Below are 19707 nucleotides of genomic sequence, written 5' to 3' on the forward strand. Positions count from 1 at the left end.
AAGATTAGAGGAAGACGAAGAGAAACAGATGAGGGAGAGCCAGATGGCGGCATCGAGATGGCCAAGGGGCTGGAAGAGGAGAGCTGTGGTTAGAAGCGGCCATAGAGAGGAGTTGTGTGAGAGCGTGAAGAGAGAGATGGTGAGTAGTAAATTCCCGATGCAACGAGGCTTCTAAGCAATGTCATGGCAGACGGTGGACACGACAGTGACGAGTTCAAGCGTAGTCGGCTGTGCTATGGTACATTTTCTGTTTGCCGCGTAGGGCAACAAAGGGCTTCCATCTCTGTCTCGGGTATTAATTAGTTTACAGGCTAGTAGACGTCTGGCACGAATCGAGGTCCCTTGAGTCGAAACACGGAGGTGTGCTCCCCTCCTCATAACTCGTCCTCCTACTGTGCCTTGACAGCCGGTGCCGGCGCCGGGTCTCTCTTCTCCTGCTCGAGGAACCAGCCGACGCCCCTCGCGACGCCCTCTGGGAGGGACCACAGCGGCTCGTAGCGCAGGACCGTCTTGGCCTTTGTGATGTTGTAGTAACGCGTCATGGTGGAGATGACGGCGCGCTGGCGGGTAAAAGTCGGGGGCCTGCCGACGATGGAGGAAAAGACCTCGCTGAGGAAGCCAAGGGCGACGCCGAGGGTGCGCGAGAGGCGCCAGACGGCGTCGGTGCCGGCGTCGTGGCCGGCGGCACGCCAGACGGCGCGGGCAAAGTCCCAGAAGTAGCAGGGGGAGTCGTTTGTGACGAAAAAGGCCTCGCCGTCGACGCGCTCGTGGTCGAGGGGCGCCGAGACGGAGGAGGCGGCGGCGGTGGCGAGCAGGGCGTGGGCGGCGAGGAGGTGGGCGTGGGCGACGTTGCCGACGTAGGTGAAGTCGAAGATGTTGAGGTTGTCGCCGAGCTGGACGTTTGTGCGACGGGCGCGTTGGGCGCGCAGCAGGCCGGCGAGGGTCTGGACGTCGCCCTCGCCGAAGATGCCGGCGGGGCGGAGGGAGGTGGTGAGCAGGTTGGAGGGGGACTGGCGGTTTGCCTCGAGGACGATTTCCTCTGCGGCGGCCTAGACGTTTGTTGTTAGAGACCGTGGCAGGTTTCGCTTTTTGGATAGAGGAGGGGGGGGGGGCGGAGTTGGGCACCTTTGACTCGGAGTAGTACTCGTGCTGCAGCTCGCCACGAATGACAGGCCAGCGCTCATCGGCATTGAGCAGGTCAGAGCGATTATCGCTGATGACGCTGGCAGAGCTGGTGTAGACGAGGGCCTTTACGGCGGCGGCGGGCTGCTGGCAGGCGTCGACGACGGCGCGGGTGCCGTCGACGTTGACGCGGCGGTACAGGTCGCGGGCGACGGCGCTCTCGCCGCTGGCGACGGGGCTGGCGGTGTGGACGACGACGTCGGGGCGCAGGCGGGCGACGAGGGCGGCGAGGGCGGGGGCGTCGGCGATGTCGCACTCGTGGTAGGCGGCGCCGGGGACGCGGTTGCGGTCGCAGCGGAGGTCGATGGAGGTGACGGCCGTGGCGGACCAGGAGAAGGCCTTTCCACTGCTGCTGCTGCTGCTTCGGTTCAGCGCCTGGGCGACTATGTGGTGGCCGAGGAAGCCGTTGCCGCCGATGACGACGACGTGGCCCAGGCGCCGGGGCGGCGGCGAGGATTGGGCCTCGTTGCTGCTGGGGGCCGCCATTGCGGTTGCGCGGGTGCGCCGCACGGGGGGGAGGTTCGTAGGCGGGCGGTGGGCGAGACGGGGAATGGGTGTCTGCGTGCGCGTGAATTGGCCGGGTGGGATTCAGGGCTCGACGCGTGTGAGAGGAAGACGGGGATAGGGGACGAGGCGATTGGCGATGCGGTATTTGCGGGCTGCCCACCGTAGCGGGCGGTAATTACCTGAAATTTTGAGTTAGAGCACACCACCAGTCAAGTCAGGTACATCCTTTCGTGCCGGGCACAGAGTTCGGCATATTCGGCCCCAGCAGAGACCACTGCGGGGAAAAGGAATGCACGTATAAATCTACGGCGCGGTGATTTAATCTTGTTTAACGGAGACTTGGTCGTCGTCGGCCATGGTGAAGACATTATTCGGCGTCCTGCACCGTCTCGTCTCACTAAGTCTCACTGACGAGGCGCCTCTGTCCGCTACCGTAACGCACAGATACTTAGGTAATAAGCTCGAGGTACTGCACATACTTGGAAATAGGTGCTCTCCAGGCCCATGTCACATGATGACCAACAACAGCTCCTCGAGTCCTCACCAGGGCCGTCGACGTCCTCCATCTTCATAGACTCCTCTGCGCTGGCCGAGCTTCCTCTCTCCACCCCTCTTTTCTTGGATATACTCGCCGTCACACGAACAAGCCCCTTTCCATCTCATCTCGACTCGGCTCGCTTCCTTGCTGCTTCCTCCACGCCGCTCTCTCCCCACCCGCGGTCGCCATGAACCAGCCCCTCCCCCGACCACCAGTGCGTCTTGTCTTGGAATGGCCGGCCAGTCCCCGCGGCACGTCGAGATCCTCGTCCACGTAGCCGCGCCCAGCACCGCCGCCGATGATGGCCGCTACCGTGGCCTCGCGCGCGCCTACCTCGCCTTTGAGCCCGCCGCTCGCACCGCGCTGCCAGCGGCGCCAGACGATCCCTCTTCGTCCGCTCGGCTCCGGCAGAGCTCCGACGGGCCAGGTGCGCTGGGCGATCCTCCGCAGACGCGGTCTCGGGGGGCGCCGCCCGCTTTTTCGTCCGCTCCGGAGCAACATGGCGTCTTTTGCGCCCCCGAGTCGCAGGACCTCAGCTTTCAAAGCGCCTGGGACAACCGCTCCTCGCCGCGTCTCCGGCCCCTCGTGCGTCCGGGACCGCCTCCAACCTCCGCAGCGCGCGCGCCTCTCTCCTCCCAGGGCGACGACGGCCGGGCCCCCTCGCCGTCACCGTTCCGCGCTCCCGCCAGTCAGATCAGCGACTCGTATCCCCTGCCTGACGCGGGCGTCTTCACTGTCACGCCCACGCGGATCCTCCAGCGCTACCTGAGCAACAATAACGCCCGCGGCTCCACGGGCACGCCGACATCGGCTGCGTCGTCGCCGCCGTCTCAAGCACTGGGCCCCGACGCTGACGTCATCGACGTCCCCTCGTCTCTGCCGGTTCCGAGCCGCCAGTACGAGCCGCCGCCGCCGCCCAAAGCTCCGTCGCAGCAGCAGCATGGCTCGCCCGCCGGGCATGTCATCCCCGTGACGCCCCTCGCCCTTCCCGCGCTGCCGCCGCGGAGCAAACGCACCGCCGAGGAGCTGGCTACCTCGGCCTTGTTGGACCTGACGCACATCTCGAGCAGCTTCGTCAGCCACCAGTCCGCCTCATCCCCGTCCAGGGCAGAGTCGGAGCCGCCGCCGCTACCGCCGTGCAAGAAGCCCAAGGTGACGGAGGATGGAGGAGGCGACTCCCTGGTCTTGGTGCGCAGCACCAGCGATGCCGGGCCGATCATGGCAATGGCCAACTGCGCAGCCGCAGCCGCCGCCGACGACGACGACGCGCTGGAAATTAGACCGCCCTCGCCCCCCGCCGACACTGCGCACATCGACCCCACGACCCTCGTCTCGGACAAGCTGGCCAAGCTGGCGCGCGACCTGGCGTCGCGCTACCGCCCAGAGCCCCCGCGCCGCGCCCTCGAACCCCTCGAGCGCGGCTACTGGCTGCTCGACTGCTCGGGCTGGCCGCCGCAGACGTGCCGCGAAACGTGGGTCTTCCTGACAAACTACCTGCGCAGCGGCCTCGCCGGCTGGGGTGTCTGGTGCCGCCGCGGCAGCCCCGCGTCTCAGCAGCAACAGCGGCACGCCTGGATCCGCCTCTACTGCTGGGCCTGCGTCGCCAAGCATACTTACCTCTTGCTGTATCTTGCCAGCGGCAGGCACGTCAAGGCCACAGGCGCCGCGTGGTACGGCGCCGACGGGCTGGTTGCCCTCGAGGTGGCGCCTTCGGGGGGGAGGCGCCCCTGACCCCTTGTGATTATGATATGCCGCGCCGACCTCTATATACATATATACCTCTTCGTGGCTATGCATAGTGCTTTGGCGTTTCTTGGCGGCGCTGCCGGAGGGAAGTCTTCATCTTGGATATCTGCTTGGGTGGTCCAATTTTGCATCTCTTAGAAACCCTCTTCGGGGCAGTCAGGGATATTGTATAATTGGGGGGCGTTTCCAACAGGACACGTCTCCGGAGCTGGGCTTTCCTTCATTGGCTTGACAAGGAAAGCCGAGCTCGGCTGATAATGAATGGCGGATGGAATGGGGAATAGAGACACAACCAAGATGCCAAGCAATGCCTCCGTGATTAATTCAGTAATCACACGACCGGGAAAAAAGACTCCCAGATGTTCTCTTCACTGCCATTGACACGATCGTACACGGTCCGCCCGACGTGGAGAAACCCCCTTTCCGAGGTGTCCCGCCGGGAAGCAAAGAAGAGGAAAAGCAGCGACAAAGGAGACTGAACCTCTATATCGCACAGAACCCGTCAGAGCCGCCCCGCCGTGCTCCGTCGAACGTTGATTCTCATTTTCGGAGACGGCAGCGGGACGAAAAAGCCAGCCAACTCACAAGCCCCGACGGCCCATCCCTCGCTCCGAGGCATCAATGGAGAAAGCCAAAGGCCAGCCGTCCGATTCTCCGCCGGCCCCGCCAAAGTCATGAACCGTGCGCCCCGTATGCCTAGGGCGATGAGGCGGACTCGGACATCCGGCCCGCGGGAGCCTTTTGCGCCTGCCAGTAGGCCTTGCCCGCGACGCGGGCCTCCTTGAACTGCTCCGTGGCCTTGCGGGCCTCGGCGGCGGCCATGTCCTGGAAGGGCTTCTTGTCGGCATCGCTGAGGGCCTTCCACTCGGTGGCCATTGTGCGGAAGATGTCCTGCGTGGAGCCGGAGTCGCTGAGGCCGCGGTAGCGCGACTTGATGAAGAGGCCGTAGGGCCCGCTGGCGCGCTTGGGCTGGCGCTCGTCGTGGATGAGGTAGAGGCGGCCCTTGTTGAGTTTGCGCGCCAGTTGCCGGCGGGCCAGGTTGGCCATGTAGACGACCTCGTAGGGGAACGACTCGATCCATGCCTGCCGCGTTTGCTGGTTGGTCACCTGGTTGGCCTGCGCCGTTGCGTTCATGCGCTGCAGAAGATGCTCTGTTAGCTCACAGGCCTGCGGGCTGAGAAGGGCAATTGAGGCGTACCTCCTTCTCCGATGCCGACAGAGCTTCATAGTCGGCATGGACCTTTTTGATCTTTTCCCCCAGCTGCTCATCACCGGCGGGCAAGTTCTGCGACACGTAGATGGCCCAGGGATTGGCGGGCAGCATCTTGGGCCCCTTGAGCAATGCCATGCGCTTCAGCTCGCGCACCTGGGCCTTTTCCTTTTGCTCGGGCGTCGGCGGCGTCTTCTTCTTGGGTTTCTTGACCGCCTTCTTCTTGACCACCTTCTTCTTCTTCAGGACCGGCTTCTCCTTCTTTGCCGGCGCCTTCTTCTTGGCCTTTGTCGCACTCGTCTTGGCCGCCTTGGCCTTTGGTTTAGCCGTCTTGGTCTTCGCAGCGCCCGCCCTCTTGGCCGTCGCAGCCGATGCGGCGCGCGCCCACGCCGACCCCGAGAAGCCCCTCCGCACGTGCACAGCCGCCGACGAGCCGAGGGCGAGCCTGGACGGCGCCGCAGAGGCCAGCGCGCGGCGCGCGGCGGCCCGGCCGATGAAAGTCAACATGGCGACGACGACGCGCGGACCGTGAATGGATCCTTCCTCTCCTGCTTGGTTCCTTGATCCCCCTCTCGCGTGAGGAAATATGCAGAGGCTGGCGGGAAGAAAGGGTGCGACTGCGCGCGGTCGGATTGGCAGCGGCAGAGTTGGGAGGGGACACACGGAGGATGCGCCGTCTGGTGTTTACGAAATGACGCGGGCCGGGGCTGCTCCTCCCCCTCCCTTCTCATGCTGCTGGCCTGGTTTGTACTTAGCGCAGGCATACGCATTGGGCGGCGTGCCCAAGTACCGGTACTTGAATGCCTCGAGCTTGCTGGCCCGCCCTTGTCGTGTAGGTATCCACTACTCGACTCCTCGCACGCGTCTCCACACAGCGTCAGGTAGCTGCCACAAGCTCGAGCTTCGGCCCAATCACCGTCGCGCTTATGTGCTTATGTAACCGCCTCCTCCGAGCAGGCTCCCGCAAGGCCGCGCCAACGTAACCAGAAGCTCAAGCAGAGCATCCCAGCTCGCGAGACCATCAACAACCACCCCTCTCCAGTCCTCATTGAAAAGCTCACAGACCGGATCCAGACATCTTCCTTTCCATCGAGACCATCCTCCTCCTCCTCCCCCGCCACCACATATCAGCCATGGATCATCGCCCGCAAGCCTGGGGCCGGGTACGCACCACCCATCCATCCATGGCGAGCTCTCTCTCCTCTCCTGCTCCTCAATGCTGACTCGCACGCACCTGTAGCCCAGAGACGATGTCTACGGCGCATACGACGCCTCGTACATGCAGACCAATGGCCCCAAGCAGTCCACCCAGCAACCCATCGTCACGGGCACCTCGGTCGTCGCCATCAAGTTCAAGGACGGCGTCGTCATGGCTGCCGATAACTTAGGTACGTTCCTTGACAAAGCACAAATCTATTGAAAAGAGGGAAAGGAAGAAGAACTATGAGCTCGTAAGAAGAAGAAGAAGAAGAAGAAGAAGAAGAAGAAGAAGAAGAAGAAGAAGAAGAAGAAGAAGAAGAAGAAGAAGAAGAAGAAGAAGAAGAAGAAGAAGAAGAAGAAGAAGAGCTGACAGGGCCTCGTCTCCCCCCCCCCAGCCTCGTACGGCTCCCTCGCCCGCTTCACCGACGTCAAGCGCCTCCGCCCCTTCGCCAACACCTCCATCGTCGGCTTCTCGGGCGACGTCTCCGACATGCAGTACCTCGACCGCCACCTCACCGACCTCGCCCTCACCGAGGCCTACGAATCCTCCTCCTCCTCCTCCCCCGATGGCGCCACCCCGCGCCTCTCGGCCGCGAACCTCCACCGCTACCTCTCGAAGCTGCTCTACCGCCGCCGCTCAAAGTTTGACCCCCTGTGGAACCACCTGCTCGTCGCCGGCCTCGACGACGCCGGCGAGCCCTTTCTCGCCGCCGCAGATCTCCTCGGCTCAACCTACTCGTCCCCCAGCCTCGCCACCGGCTTCGGGGCCATGCTTGCTCAGCCCATCATGCGCCGCCACGCCCCCGACGAGGAGGCCGCCCGCAAGCTCTCCCGCCAAGAGGCCATCGACATCGTCAAGGAGTGCATGAAAGTGCTCTTCTACCGCGACGCCAGAAGCTTGGACAAGTACTCCCTCGCCATAGTCACAAAGGACGGTGTCGAGCTGTCGACGGACGAGCACCTTGAGAAGCAGAGCTGGGCCTTTGCCGACAGGATCAAGGGCTACGGCACCCAGACGGTCTGAGGCCGCTGTGTGTATAGACATCGTGGACAGGGGCGGTGCCGGGCTGCCTGAGACGTCCCTGGAGCCGTGACCATGTCGCGGCCTGTGTTTACTGTTCGAGGACGAAGGCGGACGGCATCGGCGTCATGGCCAGCAATCAAGGTGTAGTTACCAACTGGCAAGGCATGACATGGACAATCACTCAAAGACTTGTAACAATAGAGGTGACAATGTTCATCATTCATCCATCTACCCGTGTCACAAATCCAACCGCCGAGACCATGGTCTGGTGCTTCAACTCTCGTGAAATGCATACCCAACTTCTTTGTCAGACACTAGAGAGCCCGCCAGGCCAGCATGATCTACCAATCTAGACAGAACCTCACGACGATAATAGTCGCCGTGCCTCCAGGGCCCCCCGCCCGTCATTAGCATGCTGTAAGTCGCCCATTTTCATAAAAAAGGAAAAAGGCGGGGCAAAGGTGCAGACAACTCCTGTTGAATATCTCCATGATAGCAGCGATGTGTGCCCACGAAACAACAGCAAAGACCGCGCCGGTTGCCCCAACAAAACGCCAGGGTCCCGGTGACACGCCAGCGGGACACGCAAGACTCATCCGGCCCAGCCATGTCCCCCTTACTCGACCGTGACCGACTTGGCCAGGTTGCGGGGGAAGTCCACGTTGAGGCCCTCGAGGACGGCAAGCCAGTAGGCAATCAGCTGCAGGGGTAGCACGTTGAGGAGACCTTGGAGGCAGTCGACCGTCTTCGGGATCTCGATCTTCTCGGCATCCGAGGCCTTGAACTCGACGTCGCCAGAGTTGCAAATGACAATGGGCTTGCCACCTCGCGCAATGACTGGGGAATCTCGTCAGTCCAAATCCAGACACTTGGAGGAAACAGCGTGATCAAAAAAGATGTACATACCCTGCTGGTAGGCGTTGAGGGACTTCTTGAAAATCTCGTCGCGAGTCAGAATCATGATGATGGGCATATTCTCGTCCACCAGGGCCAGGACGCCGTGCTTGAGCTCGCCAGACATGACAGCCTCGCAGTGAAGATACGAAATTTCCTTGATCTTCAGCGCGCCCTCGAGCGCCGTGGAGAACTGGCTGCCTCGGCCAAGGACCAGCAGAGACTTTTGGTTCTTGAAGACCTTCTGGCACAGCTCCTTGATGGGCTTGTCCAGGTCCAGGATTTGTTTGATCTGACCCGACACGTTGGCCAGGCCCTCCATGATCTCCTCGCGACGGGCCTTCTTGGACGCGCGATCCTCGCTCAGCGACAGCGCAAACATGACCATGGCGATGAATTGCGATGTGTACGCCTTGGTAGAGGCCACGCCAATCTCGGGGCCGGCATTGACGTGGACACCGCAGTGGGTGAGCAGGGAGATGGAGGAGCCGACGACGTTGACGATGCCAACGGTCAAGGCTCCGCGCTCAAGGCAGTAGCGCAGGGCCATGAGCGAGTCGGCCGTCTCGCCCGACTGGGAGACAAAGACGCACGTGTCGTCGCGGAAGACGGGAGCCTGCCTGTCGAGGAAGTCGGAGGCAAGCTCTACCGAGATTGGGATTTCAGCAAGCTCTTCGAAGATACCACGCACCGCCATACAGGAGTGGTAGCTCGTGCCGCAAGCAATGAAAATGATACGACGGCATCGGCGGATCGTGGAGATGTACGACCGCAGGCCGCCGAGAGTGACCGTCTTGTTGGCAATGTCGAGACGGCCACGCATGGTGTTGACGACCGACTCGGGCTGCTCGAAGATTTCCTTTTGCATGAAGTGGTCGAACTTGCCCTTCATAATCTCCTGCAGCTCGAGCTCGAGCGTCTGGATGGTGCGCACGTTGGAGCTGCCGTCGGCCTTGCGGAGGCGGTGAATGTTGAGGGAGCCCTCGTGGATGTGGGCAATGTCGTCGTCCTCGAGGTACATGACCTTTTTGGTGTGCTCCACAATGGCAGACGGGTCGGAAGAGAGGAAGAACTCGGTGGGCATGGGCATGCCGTCGTCGGTCATGAAGGCGCGCGACTGAGAGCGGTGGAGGAGCGACTTGTCGGGGGCCCCCAGCAGGCTGTTGCTGGCGCCGAGGAAGTCGGGGGCGTTCTTCTTAAGGGCCACGTTCTGCGAGGCAGCTTCGGCTGAGAGGGCCGAGTTGTCATCGGCATACTCGACATCGACAAAGTCGACCTTCATCCGGCGTTGGGTCTTGACGCCAATGACGAGAGGGGAGCCCTTGCGGGCAGCAATGACCTCGTGCGGGTAGTGAACCGACTTGATCAACAGGCCGTAGGCGCCCTCGAGCTCCGTGATGACGGCCTTTGCCAGATCGGTGAAGCCAATCTGGGGGTGCTGGTCGTGGATGTACTTTGTCAACTTTGCGATGCACTCCGTGTCCGTCTCCGTCTCGAACTTGAAGCCCTTGCTGCTGAGCAGCGTCTTGAGCTCCTTGTAGTTGGTGATGATGCCATTGTGGACAACGGTGAACTCCCAGGTGGGATCGGACCTGCAAAGTCATCAGCCGCGGCCAAGCAGGCAACATGCATTGATAGCGCATGTCTGGGGGAGGGGTAGAAACCTACCGGTGCGGGTGGCAGTTGGTGGTGGAGGGGGGCCCGTGAGTAGCCCACCGGGTGTGTGCAATGCCGGCATGGGAATCGTAGACCTTGTTAAGGTTGATGCTGGACTCGTCGATAAGCTTCCTCAGCTTGGCCACCTTGCCGACCTCCTTGAAAGCAAAGACTTCATTCTTCTTGTCGCCGTCGACGGCCAAGCCAGCCGAGTCGTATCCTCGGTACTCGAGACGGGAGAGGCCTTTGACGCGCGGCGTCAGACACGTGGTCTTGGCATACGGGGTCGGGAAACCCACCGTTGATCAGAGTGTCGAGGATAAACTTGCGGTCCTTCTCCACCAAGTAGTTGATGTATCCGAAAATGCCACTGCGAAGACGGGTGATTGTCAGCCAAAGAAAGACACAACTCTTTCCTCCATTGCCAGACACGGTGTTTCTCGGGGGGCAAAGCACTCTGCCCGGCGCTCAACCAATCTACCTACCCACAGGCCGGGGTGGAGGCGGTGACGGAGGAGGGGGCAAGTCGGATGGGAGAGCTCGACTTACCACATGGTGACGATGCCTTGGCCTCAGACGATGCAGAAGTATTTACTAGGAGGGATTAGGTCGAGGCTGGCCTGGTAGGGAGAAGGGAAAGCGAGAGATGCGACGGAGGTAGATGGGAATGGGGAGGGCGGAAGTGGAAGGGCGAGGGGAGCAAAAGTCGAGAGAGGGTGAGAGGGAAGAGGCAGCTTTATTATCATGGAGGGGAAGGGGGCTGAGGGGAGGTGCAGCTTGCTTGTTGTTAGTGTATGTACTGGGTACTTTGGACAGACATGCAGCGTCTCCCAGCTAAAGTACGGGGTACCCTCAGCTCGCATGCACCGCCCGGGTCCCAACCGGTAGGCCGTACTCGCTTGGGTCGGTACCCCAGCACTTCAGGCCACCCGAGGGAGTGCAGCACCGGCGCCCCTGCTGGAGAGGGGGAGAGGGGGAGAAGGGCCTATATCAGCGGGGAGCCAAGGGGCCAAGAAAGGTCGGACGGGCGTCAGGATTTGCGGCGGCGGGGCCAGTGAATGGGCGACAGAGGAGAGAGGATCTACAGCGCAATGCGAATACACGTGTTGGTAAAGCAATGGTTTGTGTGTTTTTGAGTTTGCAGACTTGTCTTGGGTACAAGTTGCCCCGAGTTTACGGACTACATAGGTAGGTACAGTACTGTAACCAGTGTTCAGGAGAGCATCAGCCAGAGACAGTCAGTCGATGGACGCCTTAATACCCCCGGCCCCCGAAAAAGTCGCAAAAGTCAATGGCAAAAGCTGGATGGTGTGCGGCGGCGGCGGCGGCGGCGGCGGCGGCGGCTGTGTCAGGATGTCGGCGTCCAGTTTGTTTCGTCCATTCAGGGGCCAAGGCGGGGTTCTGTTGGCAGATATGGCAGAGCATGGTTGATTGTTGGCGGATGATTTCCGTCGTACAGCTCGAGGCTTGAAAAATGCTTGTGTCCAACTTGGATCTGCAATCAAGGGCCCCCGGGGATGTGGATGCATTGACACCCTGCAGTCATGATGGTTTGCGCATCAACAAACTCGCCTTCAGCTGGAGCACAACAGGTCAGACAGAGTATGCAACTATGCATATTGGAACGGAAGACGAGAAGAGGGGCGAGTGGAGGACGACGCCTTTTGTCATGGCAACGGGTGACCTTCACTGTACTACTGTATACATACCTACCTACCTACTTACCTACCTACGGCACGGAGTACCAGCAATCACAACATGTCATCGTCGTGTGGAGGCGGCAGCACACACTCGCAAACGACGGCGAGGCTGAGCCGCCGGCATTGAGCATTGACTTTGGTTGTCGGCTTTTACCCCTGAAATACCTAGAGGCTCGCGGTCCAACCACGGCCTCGCCGCATAAACAGCATATGCTTGTGCATCATGGATGGCAAAATCCTCCCGGCCGGGAACCTTGACGGGCTGATGGAAGCTTCCAAGCGCCGTGACGCCAGACTGGCTCGCGTCTTTTCGTCGGTTGCACCCGTGTTACCGCGTGCAACACGTTGTACAGGACTGACCGGACTGACTTACAGCACTCGACGCTTTCCTCGGCCATGTAAGTATAGTAGCCTACCTATGTACATGCCAAGTACAGTATTCGTAAGGAGGCACAGTACTGTAACTACGACAGTGTGTACTCCGTACAGAGTACGAGAAAGAGATCAACACGCCCTTTCTGCGCGACGTCATTAATACTCGTATTCCTGATTCATCCTCCCCTGGCTACATCACGGAGAAGGGATCCATCCATCCCTCCCTCCCTCAACCATAATAACCACAACCCTCTTTTTATCCTTGAACCACCTCTCGCTCCCCCAGTTGCCACGTCCATCGGGTGCTTCTTCGTACTGTACTGCGCGCTAAAATATTCGCCTGTTAAAAAAAAAGCCACCACTCCCATCACCCACGCGTAGGTATCCGAGGAGAGAAGTCGGGTCAAGTAAATGTGCCCAACAGCCCCAATTCCCCCGTCTCCGTTTCACGCTCAGTAATACCCGCTCACGCCAGTAGCCTTTTTTTCCCACACAGCCTCAATGATTGCCTTTTTTTTTCCGCTTTCCAAGAATAGCACAGTCCTCGGATTCCTTTCCCCTGTCCACTCTCGGCCTTGGCTTCGCGTCAATGCACCACTCATGTGCGCCTCTCGTTCCATTGTACTGTCTGTACATATACGAGCCAAGGCTTCTCGAATTTCACCGCATCAGCCAGCCGCGCTACCATTCCTCGGACCATCATGCAGTTCTCGTGCAGATGACATACGAGTTTTGGCAACGTGATATGGATATGGCCCACCGTAGCCGATGCCGATGCCTCCACGGAGCGGAGCCTCACCGTTCAGCCTCACCGTTCAGCCTCGCCTGCCTGTGTCGCCGCCCTCGCCCAATCCCAATGCCACGTGCAAAAAATGCCTTGCAGACATTGCCTTCGAGTCCCTGCCCGGTCCTGCTTCACGACATGCGCGACGCATCCGAGCCCATCCTCGGAACTGGGCGTAGCTCGGTACCTTGGCGTTCTCAATACCGTTCTATTCCCCGGCCGTCTCCTCAGGCTGACCCGAAACCAAGTATTATACAGTCTCCCATGGTCGCTGTGTATCGATGCTGCTGCTTCTCCCCATATCCCGCTCAACGGCGTCACAGCTTTTGATACTCCAGCTTGCCCTCCAGCTTCTTCGCCTCAGCCACCTTGCGTACGGCTTTGTTGAAGTCGTCCTGGTTGATCGAGTCGCGGTAGTCCTTGATTGCAAACAGGCCCCTGCTCGCGTGTCAACTGCGGCTCCATGCTGTTACAAGGGGGCGTGGGCACTTACGCTTCCGTCACCACGTTCCTCAAGTCGGCCCCATTCAGCCCATCGCTCATCTTGACGACGCTCTCAAAGTCCAAGTCTCCGTCAATCACCACGCTGTGCGCATGAATCTTGAGGATTTCCAGTCGTCCAACCTCATTCGGCAGCGGAATCTCGAGCTTGCGGTCCAGACGGCCGGCTCGGAGAAGCGCAGGGTCCAGCGTGTCGGGTCTGTTCGTCGCCATGATAATCTTCGTTTTGCCCAAGTAGTCGAAGCCGTCGAGTTGATTGAGAAGCTCCATCAGGGTGCGCTGAATCTCTCGGTCCGCGCTGGTGCCCTCGGAAAACCGCCGTCCGCCAATGGCGTCAATCTCGTCCATGAAGATGATGCAAGGCTCATGCTCCTTGGCATAGCCAAACATCTCCCGAATCAGACGCGCCGACTCGCCAATGTACTTATCCACGATGGCCGAAGAGACCACTATGCCACATTAGCCAGGCTGCTTGCCCGCCGGCACGGCTTCACTGCCATCCTCTCACCTTTGAGGAAGTTTGTCTCCAGGCTGCTGGCCACCGCTCGCGCCAGGAGCGTCTTGCCTGTTCCGGGGGGGCCGTAGAGCAAGACGCCCTTGGGCGGCTTTATGCCCACTCGCATGAAGAGCTCGGGGTTCTTGAGGGGGAGCTCAATGACTTCCCTGAGCTCCCGGATCTGGTCGTTGAGGCCGCCGATTCCCGCGAAGCTGACCTGCCCCGGGTCCTCGAGCGACATGTTGTATACCAGCGGATCGACCTCGCGCGGCAGCATGCGCATAATGGTGAGCGTCGTCATGTCGAGAGCCACACGAGTGCCCTGCTTCAGCTTGGCCCTGTCCACCTTGGATCGGCAACCGACTACATATCGAGGTCCGGACGACGCCTTTACAATGACTGCAACGAGGTGTCAGCATCCACGGGGTATGGGGAGAGAGCCCGCCTGGCAAGGACGATGGGGGCTGTCGTGCGCACATCTCTCCTCGTCCAACTGCTTCAAGACTTCGCCGATGATTTGACCCACGCTCTGAAGCGCCTTGATGTTATCCTCGGTCTTGTCAAACTCCTTCTGCAGGTCTTTGATCTCTAACCGGAGATTCTTGAGCTTGGCCTCCCACTCGCGCGACTCGATGAGCTTCGCTCGGTAGGAATCAAGGGCGGTTTGGCGCTCCTCCTCGGCCGTCATGGTCGCGGTGTGTCGTGTGCTGGTCTGACTATGCTGATCGATCAGAATGGTATACGAGGACAGAATGCGCGTCGGTGCAGGAGACTGAGGAAGGGGACCGGCCGGCCGAGAGTTGTTCACCTGTGGTGGTAAGGTATCTAGATGCTGCGCGGCAGACGGGGAGCTTACCTCACGAGCTGGAGCCTGTGGCCGCTTTGGTAACACCCAGGACAAAGTACCTCAGCGGTCCAAGCGCCACGGCGCCCGGCAAAAGGCCGGCCGGCCTTGCCAGCTTCATTTCAGCCTACCCTACACACCCAGGGATTCGCCATGTTTTGCCATGATGCCGCGGTTTGATTATCTACCCGTGCCACGCCCCACTTTATTTGGAATTCGCAAGCTCCCACCTCCTAAAGTTGGTGCTCACCACCAGTATCCCCACACCACCGGAATACCCAGAATTTCGACTCCCCGACCTAGAATCGCTTCAACCACCGCGTACCACGCTCAGAATCGCGTACTTCCACTCGTTCTAACCTTCCTGAACCCCTCCATTGGCGTGCCTTTTGCTGCTTCCTCAAACCATCGCTTGCGTGCGTTATGCGCCTTTTCTCCGCGTCTTCTACTACCTTCCTTGCTTTAGCAATCTGATCATCTCCCTTTGTTGCACCATTTCCGTCCTTGGGCCACTGACAATACTCCTCCTGATTGTAACTGTATATTCTTCATAGCCTTACGTTGTTTTTGGATCCGCTCCGCCATTTTGGTTCGTCCCAAGTCCCTTTAGTCTGCACGAGCTCAGTCGCCAGAGATAGCGATCCTCGAATAAATCGACTGAGATCGTGAGAAAGTCGGGATCCAGGCTTTATCGTCTTCAAGGACGAGATCTAATTTGTCCGCTACCTTGTTTATTTGTCGTAGAGTCAATGGTGTCTCGAAAGGTGAGGAGTGTGGTCCTGAATTGGGAGGAGGTGTGGGTGTCGTGGCTTGACGAGCTTCCAAACATTGAAGTACTACTTGTGGATTGAATGGGAAGATTCCTGTCTTGCGAAATGCGGAGCGTATAGTACTCTCCTTGAAAGCATGCAATCGTACTTGTTGAATGCAGGAGAGAAACTCAAGCTTGGTTATGTTGACGAGGCCATCTCGAACCATGACATCTAAAGCCTTGGCGTGATAGTGCTTTAGGGGCTGGAAAACGACAACGTCCAAAGGCTGAAGTGCATGCGTGAGATTAGGCGGCATGCCGAAGGGAATAATATTGTGGTTGTCGCAGTATTCAATGAACTGCCTGGTATGGTGAGAGCCATGACCATCAAGAATTAGAAGTCGCTTCGAGCTTCTTGAGCTTTTTTCCGAGTGCTTGTCAAAATGCTGGAGCCACTCCAGACTAATCACGTCGTTTGAGTAACCAGTAGGCGTGGGTCGAATAACTGTGTCAGGATCTAGCTCAGGTATTTGATACCATGAAGCCATGTGCATCTGGCCAGCGAGTATCAAAAAAGCCGGAACAACCTCCCCATTCGCCGAGATAGCTTCGATCGCAGTAGCGGATTCCCTATTCTCAGGAATGCCAAAATAATGAGCTCTCCTCCGTTTTGTCACAATCAGCTGGTCTTTTCCAACCCCGATGCGAAAACCAGTCTCGTCCATATTCCAGATATCCTCAGGAGGTATACCATTGTCTTGGATAACCTGCCGAAGATGCTGGAAATACTGGTTAACTCGTGTAAGATTCTCGGAGACTTGGCGCTCTGCTTGAAGCCTTTTTTGGCGCTTTTTGAAGTAGCCGTGACGCTTTAAGAAGCGAGAAGTCCAGTTTGGCCCCACGGTAGGAGCGTCGCGCTGGCTAGACCGCTCGCGCAAGATACTGGAAAATTTTCAATATATCGAAGAGCGTTTTGTACACGTGCTTCCATTTCGGCTATCGACGAGATCGTGAATTGGTTAAGATATAGGGATGCTGAAGTCGGGGAGTCGAAATTCTGGGTATTCCGGTGGTGTGGGGATACTGGTGGTGAGCACCAACTTTAGGAGGTGGGAGCTTGCGAATTCCAAATAAAGTGGGGCGTGGCACGGGTACCATGTTCTCTTGTAGCTCGCTCGCCTCTTCAGATGCTGTATCCTAGCTGGCCTCCCTTCTATATCGTTTGTAGACAAGGCCACATCCTCTGAACGGCCTCTATCCGGTGGCTTGTATGTTCATTACTCACCCCCGCCGTGTGCAAGGTCGATCCAGTAGCTCTCCAACTCCGTATAATGCTCGTTGCGCCGTGCACAGTCTCCCACCATTTCCAAAACATCTCTTGCTCGGATCTCGGATCGACCACTGCGCAGTCGCGGCAAGACTTCACAATTAACCTCGAAGGCAAGTCAGCTCTGCGATTGGAGTCAAGGAACTCCCGCCTGACAACGGGCCAGTTTTAGCAGGGCGGCAACCGTACGAGATGCTCGCTCCTCTTCGAATGTGATCGAGCAGGCCGTGTCTCCAAGCTCGGCTCTTGCACCGTCGACCTCGATGCATCCTCCGGCGTAAACGGGCTCAGGCCTTGGAGTCGCCCCCGCCGTTGGCTCGTGCCCCGTCCGACACAGCCTTGGGTTGTTCCTGGTCGTCGTCGAGACCCAGAGCGTTCAATTCGCGGATAAGTTCGTTGATCTTGATGACCTTTGCAATCTGCTCCGGCAGCAGCGTCTCGCCGCCCTCCTTCTTGCTTTGAAGATCTTTGGCCTGTTTCAGCTTCTTCCTGAGATTGCGCGCTTTCTTCTCCCGCTCAACGTGCGGGTCGATCTCTTCCGTCTTGGGCGGCTGGGCATCTGGCTTGCCCTGTTCCGTGGGAGCGCCGTCGCCATCACCGTCGGCCGCAGCCTTTGCCCTTTTGCGCGCCTCCCGTCGCTTCGCGTTCTTATTGCTTGCCAAGGAGCCCTGCTCGTCCTGCAGGCCGGCCGCGCCGGGAATGCCCATCTTACTGCCGCGCTCTCGAAACGACTCGGCGGTGCGGTTCTTGTACACCTCGACGTCCTCGGGCGGACGGTAGCCGGGACGGATCTTGATGGCCTTGCGGGTGCTTCCATCGGCGCGGAGCGACTCGGGAATGTGGCGCTCACCGCTGTTGTCGTCTTTCACGATGCCGGAGTTGGAGGCCATGGCGGATGGAGGGGGAGGGGGGATGAATGGAGGGGCAGAACGAGCCCAAGGGCCCCTGCACCGAGGAGTGGCGGGCGGCGGCTGCGATGCGTGTTGAAGGAAGGGCGTCGTCTGGCGGCGAAGGGAGTGGACAAAATGTTGTCGCAGTAAATGCGAGGTTGGGTGCCCCGGCGGCTTTGGAGGTGTGCGAATATGTAAGTTTACAGTGAGTGGATGCAGCACCCGCACGCTTTTGCGGCATCGGGCGGGTGGGGGGAGAACCCCTCCTTCTCCCTTGCTTTCTACCCGTGATGCCCTCTCATCTGTGGCCTAGGGGCGTATGTCACTGTTGATCCTTGAGTAAGCCCTGAAAGCGCACGATTGCACAGGAGACGTCCCTTTACGTGCCACCGAGCCTGCACCCGCTGCGACGTCAAGAAACATGCGACTGGCCTCCTATTTTTGGGACCAGGCAAAGTAGCCATACTCGCGACCAACACTGGCGCACCTCGACTGTTCCCCATCACGCCAGAGTAGAGCCATGCCTAGGCGAAAAGTCTCCGAGCTTAGTCGACGGAGTCACCGGCAGTGGCACTGATGGCATTATCTGGCAACGTCTCGAGTCGTGTCTGCCTTCCATCACATCTCGAGGCAGCAGTGCAACCGACATGTACGCCTCTCCTCTCCATGTCCACGTTAGGTAGTTACAGTACGCTGAGGATACATACGGGGTGGCTTGGCCTCCACCAGCGGCGGGCCAGAGATAATGTACACTAGCAGATCCGAAGCGGCATGCACGTAAGCTTTCGGCAGCCCCCAACGGTCTAGCAGGCATCGGGTCAGGAGTCCGCCTCAAGGTGCTTCATGTTGCCCTTGTTATGGCCGGACGGGGTATGGGTATGGCTCCAGTACGTGATTGATATGCTCTTCTTGCGCTCCACCTCAAGCGCCTCTTTACAAGTCTCAGCGTTAAACGCTTTGCTCAGCACCCAGCACTTTTTGCGCACTTTGGAGCCGTCCGAGCCCCAGCTATACGGGTAGATGTAGTGGCTCGGCAGCAGCAGCACTCGGTGCGCTCGGTCGGGAAGGGGGGCAAAGGGCCCCTCGCGCACCATCTTGGCGACCTCGTCGTTGAGGCGGCTTCCGGAGCGCGCCTTATCTTTCTCGTATCGGTTGATTGCGGCGTACAGGGCGGCGGGCCCCGTCACATGCTCTGCCTCGGGCAGCTTCTTCCTCTTCTGTTTCAATTCGTTGACCTTGTCGTTGAAGAACTGGACGAATGCGAGGAAGAAGGGATGGCCCGGGGTCGACGCCATCCATGCGTTTGGGATGGAATGCTCAAACTTGGGGTCATTGCCCATCCGACCGAACAAGGCCGTGTCTGTCATGGGCGTCGAGCCTTGGCCGTCGAAGAAGGCATCGTAGTCGTCTTGAAGATCTTCGGTCGGTCGGAGGCATTCGGTGTCGAGGTCCGCATAGACGCTGCATGTCCAGTTAGCGCATCGTCCCGCTTCCCCGAGAGGGCATGTCTGGGCAGGCAGGGAGCGACAGAGGACACACACCCGCCGTAAATGTACATGTAGAGGTATCTGGCGAGGTCTGCGCGGTAGATTTCGCCGGGCAGGTCTCGGTAGGCTGCCTCGAGCGAGGGGAAGTAGGTCTGGACGAGTCGAAGGTTATCCTCATCGGTCCAGAGGACCCATTCCCAGTCCTTGTGGCGCTGGCGGCAGAGAGTGCTCCATGTTTCAAACTTTGAAGGCAGCTCCGACGACTTCCAGCTCTGATGAAATATCCGGGGGATTTTGCCCGAATCTGCTGTTGGGGGACGCGCCAGGAGATGGGCCGCCGACGTCTGAGCCGCCACGGGCAGGGACAGGTTGAGGACAGGTTTCCAGGGCTCGACGCCGAGCTGAGGGCGCGCAAAGTCGCCGAGGGACTGCAGATGAACGGCGAGGAGGACAAGGAGGACAAGGAGGACTCCGATGGTTGTCAAGGCCGAAGTGCGTCTCATGGTCGGAGAGAACATGAGCGCCGGCGTTGGAGAGGCAACGCGTGGCGGGAGTCGGGCACCGGCGGCGACGCGGCGGGAGACGAAAGGGAGAG

At 59.5% G+C, this 19707-nt stretch overlaps 8 protein-coding genes across 8 annotated transcripts; 2 read left to right on the forward strand and 6 right to left on the reverse strand.

Moving 5' to 3' along the window:
- Positions 1–389: 389 nt before the first annotated feature.
- HRG_11575 (3-beta hydroxysteroid dehydrogenase/isomerase family domain-containing protein) lies at positions 390–1668 on the reverse strand (the record flags this gene model as incomplete). The annotated part of the gene is made up of 2 exons (XM_044870045.1): positions 390–1049; positions 1126–1668. The coding sequence occupies 2 exons, from the start codon at positions 1666–1668 to the stop codon at positions 390–392; spliced, it is 1203 nt and encodes a 400-aa protein (XP_044714942.1).
- Positions 1669–2458: 790 nt separating this feature from the next.
- On the forward strand, positions 2459–3958 carry HRG_11576 (uncharacterized protein; the record flags this gene model as incomplete). The annotated part of the gene is made up of 1 exon (XM_044870046.1): positions 2459–3958. The coding sequence occupies one exon, from the start codon at positions 2459–2461 to the stop codon at positions 3956–3958; it is 1500 nt and encodes a 499-aa protein (XP_044714943.1).
- Positions 3959–4669: 711 nt separating this feature from the next.
- Positions 4670–5690, reverse strand: HRG_11577 (HMG (high mobility group) box domain-containing protein; the record flags this gene model as incomplete). The annotated part of the gene is made up of 2 exons (XM_044870047.1): positions 4670–5110; positions 5172–5690. The coding sequence occupies 2 exons, from the start codon at positions 5688–5690 to the stop codon at positions 4670–4672; spliced, it is 960 nt and encodes a 319-aa protein (XP_044714944.1).
- A 626-nt stretch (positions 5691–6316) lies between these two features.
- HRG_11578 (proteasome subunit domain-containing protein) lies at positions 6317–7407 on the forward strand (the record flags this gene model as incomplete). The annotated part of the gene is made up of 3 exons (XM_044870048.1): positions 6317–6346; positions 6424–6571; positions 6779–7407. The coding sequence occupies 3 exons, from the start codon at positions 6317–6319 to the stop codon at positions 7405–7407; spliced, it is 807 nt and encodes a 268-aa protein (XP_044714945.1).
- Positions 7408–8023: 616 nt separating this feature from the next.
- HRG_11579 (SIS domain-containing protein) lies at positions 8024–10511 on the reverse strand (the record flags this gene model as incomplete). The annotated part of the gene is made up of 5 exons (XM_044870049.1): positions 8024–8244; positions 8314–9893; positions 9970–10201; positions 10257–10327; positions 10507–10511. 5 exons carry the CDS (start codon positions 10509–10511, stop codon positions 8024–8026), a joined length of 2109 nt encoding a protein of 702 aa, XP_044714946.1.
- Positions 10512–13133: 2622 nt separating this feature from the next.
- On the reverse strand, positions 13134–14501 carry HRG_11580 (ATPase family associated with various cellular activities (AAA) domain-containing protein; the record flags this gene model as incomplete). Its single annotated transcript, XM_044870050.1, has 4 exons — positions 13134–13254; positions 13310–13766; positions 13826–14212; positions 14291–14501. 4 exons carry the CDS (start codon positions 14499–14501, stop codon positions 13134–13136), a joined length of 1176 nt encoding a protein of 391 aa, XP_044714947.1.
- Positions 14502–17022: 2521 nt separating this feature from the next.
- HRG_11581 (mago binding domain-containing protein) lies at positions 17023–17625 on the reverse strand (the record flags this gene model as incomplete). The annotated part of the gene is made up of 1 exon (XM_044870051.1): positions 17023–17625. One exon carries the CDS (start codon positions 17623–17625, stop codon positions 17023–17025), a length of 603 nt encoding a protein of 200 aa, XP_044714948.1.
- An 818-nt stretch (positions 17626–18443) lies between these two features.
- HRG_11582 (glycosyltransferase sugar-binding containing DXD motif domain-containing protein) lies at positions 18444–19630 on the reverse strand (the record flags this gene model as incomplete). The annotated part of the gene is made up of 2 exons (XM_044870052.1): positions 18444–19086; positions 19167–19630. The coding sequence occupies 2 exons, from the start codon at positions 19628–19630 to the stop codon at positions 18444–18446; spliced, it is 1107 nt and encodes a 368-aa protein (XP_044714949.1).
- Positions 19631–19707: the final 77 nt, after the last annotated feature.

The sequence above is a fragment of the Hirsutella rhossiliensis genome, assembly GCF_020360975.1.
Source record: "Hirsutella rhossiliensis strain HR02 chromosome Unknown scaffold00021, whole genome shotgun sequence".
NCBI classification, from domain to species: domain Eukaryota; kingdom Fungi; phylum Ascomycota; class Sordariomycetes; order Hypocreales; family Ophiocordycipitaceae; genus Hirsutella; species Hirsutella rhossiliensis.